Raw genomic sequence first — 4,262 nt, forward strand, 5'->3', positions numbered from 1 at the left:
AAATGTAGGATAAAGCATGATTTTTGATGGCCTGGTTTGGATCGTAAAGTGGAAGCACCCGTGAGAGGGTGTTTGCAATGTAGTTGAAGTGATAAATGTTTGCACTCCTGTTTGAGGTGCATAATTGCCATGTTCACACAGGACTTGGCCTTTCCCCCTCCTCCTTAGTCTTAATACTTACATGATTGTCTTGCAATTATAGTTCATACCATGAAATCTTGAATTTCAAAATGTGCTGAACTCAGCGCGCTAGCCGTCCATCTGGACATGGGAGGAGGGGACCTGATCTACTACACTTATTTCGATCAGAGAGGATGAGTAAGCGGTGCTCAACAGACTGAAATCCTCTGGCTGTGAGTGTCTGTAGTTTCCAATTGACCTTTTGATTGACCAACAGTGTTTCATCAGGCCCCTCAGACCTCCCAATAAAAATGCGAGTAATATTCACTTAAGATTTATTTTAGAATGAAGGTATATTCCATGAAACCAACACATCTATAGTACAGAAGAATACATCAATGTCCAAAATGTATTTTAACATTAACTAATCAATTCATAAACACTGGTAGGAAACAAGGAGCTGCTGCATCAAAAGCATAATGTAATCCCACATCTAAAAATCATTATATGTTTGTTAAACATTCAAAGACACAGGCTAACTACAAGGATTCCATAGACTTTCACACCAATGATTAAACGAAAGCTGCAGAGATATGTCCCAGAGACTCCTATTACTTGCAAGTAACCCAAGCTGCTGCTTCCGCCTAAAAGTGATTTGTTATTTCAGCGTTTATAGAGTAACAGTGTTATTCTTGCCTTCTTCAAGGCAGGGTTTATAGAAGTATGAACAAGCAGAACACTAGATACAGCTCGGTATGACTGACACAGCCTTTCTTGCATTTTTGTTTGGTAAAATGAGCATCAATAAATTCAGTGATAACAGAACTTGTAATTGAAGAGACAAATGAGTGAACGGCATATACTAAATAAGTTGTTGTTTGTATTATTTAGTGTAGAGAACAACCACTATGCTCATATCTAGCTTTTATTCTAGGATATTTTTGGACAAATGTTGTTAGTAGCTTGCTTATTTTGCATGTTGCGTGTCAGCTTGTCTTGGCTCTTCTAATGCTTGTCACTCCCCCGGAGTAAAGCCTCTTTGCCATCCTTCTGATTGGGCGACTTGTATAGTTTCACTGCTCACTCTTAAGAACTGCGTTTGTTTTTTGGTTGAACACTCCATGGGTGTGCACGTGTTTTGGCGTTATGGATTTACGGGTTTTATCACTAATCCCTAAATCTTGCTGAAAGTACTCCTGTCAGTCCAAGCATTGTTCATTCTGTTACTTTTACCAGTCGTGCGATCAGGTGTGCTTGGATGTTGTGCTTTATAACTCTGTTTCACTCAATAAAAACAAATCTTTCTTTTCTATTAGTCCACATTATGCTAGTCTCCCAAAGTGTTTCCTGGTGCTTCATGTTTCTTCCTGCCTGTAGAGAAACGAACAATCGCTGATAATAAACACTATCATAATTCTACAAGTATCTATGTTTTTCTTCTTTCCTGCTAGCCGGGTCTTCTATCATCTACTTTTCATCATCTGGTATTTGAATGTTCCAAATAATTATAATGTTATAATTTTCTGTAATTCCTTAATCTCCCAATAACTTCACTTGCTTGCTCCGTTGTATTTCCACAGATGTGTCAGTATTATTGTTAATGTACTTAAAATCTTGATGAATTCCCTGCAGCTCAAGGATTATTTCAACGTGTGATCAATGACGGTGTGTTTTTGCTTATGTCGGTGTAGAATTGATAATCGACTAAAGGCCTTCACACATTCAGTGCAGTTGTATGGCTTTTCCCCCGTGTGCGTTCTCTGATGCATCCTCGAGGATTATTTCAACGTGTGATCAATGACGGTGTGGTTTTGCTTATGTCGGTGTAGAATTGATAATCGACTAAAGGCCTTCACGCATTCAGTGCACTTGTATGGCTTTTCCCCCGTGTGCGTTCTCTGATGCATCCTTAGGTTTGAGGAGTTACTAAAACTACTTCCGCATTCGCTGCAATGATAAGGTTTTTCCCCTGTGTGTGTTCGCTGATGACTTTGCAGCATTGATAACTGAGTAAAACTCTTCACACATTCACTGCACTTGAATGGCTTTTCCCCCGTGTGAATTCGCAGATGAATCCTTAATGCTGAAGAGTCATGAAAACTACTGTCACATTCACTACAATGGTAAGGTTTTTCCCCAGTGTGTGTTCGCTGATGACTTTGCAGGTATGATAATTGACTAAAGTTCTTCACACATTCACTGCAATGGTATGGTTTTTCTCCTGTGTGAGTTCGCTGATGAGTTGTGAGGTGTGATAACAGACTAAAGCTCTTTCCGCACTCACTACAATGGTAGGGTTTTTCCCCTGTGTGTGTTCGCTGATGCCTGTGTAAGACGGATGACTGACTAAAGCTCTTTCCACATTCACTGCACTTGAAAGGTTTTTCCCCCGTGTGTGTTCGCTGATGTGTTTGTAGATATGGTAACCGACTAAAGCTCTTCACACACTCACTGCACTTGAATGGCTTTTCCCCCGTGTGTATTCGCTGATGATTCCTTAATGTTAAGGAATGTCTAAAGCTTTCTCCACAATCATTGCAATGGTATGGTTTTTCCCCAGTGTGTGTTCGCTGATGTCTTTGTAGGATTGATACATCACTAAAGCTCTTCTCACATTCACTGCATTTGAATGGTTTTTCCCCTGTGTGTGCACGCTGATGATTCCTTAATGCTGAAGAGTAACTAAAACTACTCCCACATTCAGTGCACTTGAATAGTTTTTCACCTGTGTGTGTTTGCTGATGGTGATTTAGTTCTGATGACAAACTAAAGCTCTTGTTGCATGTGTAAGGTTCTTCTTTCTTGGTTAATGTCTCTGAGTCTGGTATATATTCGTCTGCATCCCATGACTGTGTTTCCTGAAGGGCAAACATGGCTGATAAAGCACGTGTGTTATTCTCACATTCCCTGTATGTATGATATTTTGCACATTTGCTTTCTGATTTAATAAAGTGCAAATGTCACGAAACACCTGCCACACTCAAGGTCACCAGAAATCTGTCACACTCATAAAGAGTGCAAGGCTTCTTTGTGGGCGATAGTGTCTTTGGAATGGGTAAATACTTTGCACAGTTAGGGATAATGATCCATCTTCCTTCTGGTCGGCACAAACTGGGCCATAAATTTGTATTTTAGATAGCAGAACTCGTCTTTCTTTTACACTTCAAGTGTCTGGCTCTACGCCATTGTTCTTTTCTCTGGTTCCTGGGGTTTGGCTAGAAAGAGTTTACCATACACCGAGCGCACTGAATGGTGGTCTGTTATCATTTTAAGAAAGCAGAGCACTGCTGTAAACACATCATTACAATCTCAGGATCAAAGTTGGTGTTGGACACCTGCTTACAATAGAGGTGCTTTGTCAGTGTTGTTGTCTTAATTTTCCAGAGTTAATTTCTTAGTTTTGTGGAGTGGAGATGCAGGGCTCAGACTCTTAAATTCACTGAATTGCCCTGGACAGCTTCTTCCAGGATCCGTCAGTTAACGTTCAGGTTCGTTAATATGACGTTGCTAATGCCGCATTGAATACTGGAGCTCAATTCTTCATTGTTTTTGCTGATTTACAGTAGTGTCTTCTAAATCCATTATCATTTCATGTATTCAAGGCTTGTTTCCTGTTGGATGTAAACAGATGTTAAATTACTAAATGCAAACATGAAGGACTTAAATACATTATGTTTAAATTGTGTTACAAGACATTTCTTCTTTACCATCTTTGAACGTTACAGAGGGATTTTTCCTCATACACGGATATTTAACTAAAAGCTCTATCGAAGAAGTCACATCTTATTTACTTCAGAAAAGGAGGTGATTTGCCAGTGTTTACAAAGTAATTTAATAAAGAAACTGCGATCACGGAGCGCCCACATGCTACAGGTACAGGTTTAGGTAGATGCATATGGTTAAGAGTTCATTTAAACAAGAATAGATTGTAGAAAAAGAGGACTCAGGATGAGCTGCTGTTTCTTCAGTTTCGGGAAGTGTATAACAAAGGTACCTCTTCAGGAAGTACATAACAAAGGGAATGCAAGGCACATTGTTTGGAAGAAGATATACTACGTAAATTACTGTTATCCATTTATAGGTTGTATTTCATTTTGCAGTTCATGTTATGACATTGCTCTATTGCTCTTGTCTCTGACGAG

The 4,262-nt window shown here is 39.5% G+C and overlaps 1 protein-coding gene across 1 annotated transcript; it reads right to left on the minus strand.

Moving 5' to 3' along the window:
* Positions 1-438: 438 nt before the first annotated feature.
* LOC144805866 (uncharacterized) lies at positions 439-3,726 on the minus strand. Its single transcript, XM_078672345.1, has one exon. It carries the CDS (start codon positions 2,991-2,993, stop codon positions 1,899-1,901), a length of 1,095 nt encoding a protein of 364 aa, XP_078528471.1. The 5' UTR covers positions 2,994-3,726; the 3' UTR covers positions 439-1,898.
* Positions 3,727-4,262: the final 536 nt, after the last annotated feature.

The sequence above is a fragment of the Lissotriton helveticus genome (assembly GCF_964261635.1).
Source record: "Lissotriton helveticus chromosome 1_1 unlocalized genomic scaffold, aLisHel1.1 SUPER_1_unloc_30, whole genome shotgun sequence".
NCBI classification, from domain to species: domain Eukaryota; kingdom Metazoa; phylum Chordata; class Amphibia; order Caudata; family Salamandridae; genus Lissotriton; species Lissotriton helveticus.

Bases quoted from the DNA above. Each gene is read 5' to 3' on its own strand.
- LOC144805866 (XM_078672345.1), bottom strand. From the start codon at position 2,993: ATGTTTGCCCTTCAGGAAACACAGTCATGGGATGCAGACGAATATATA.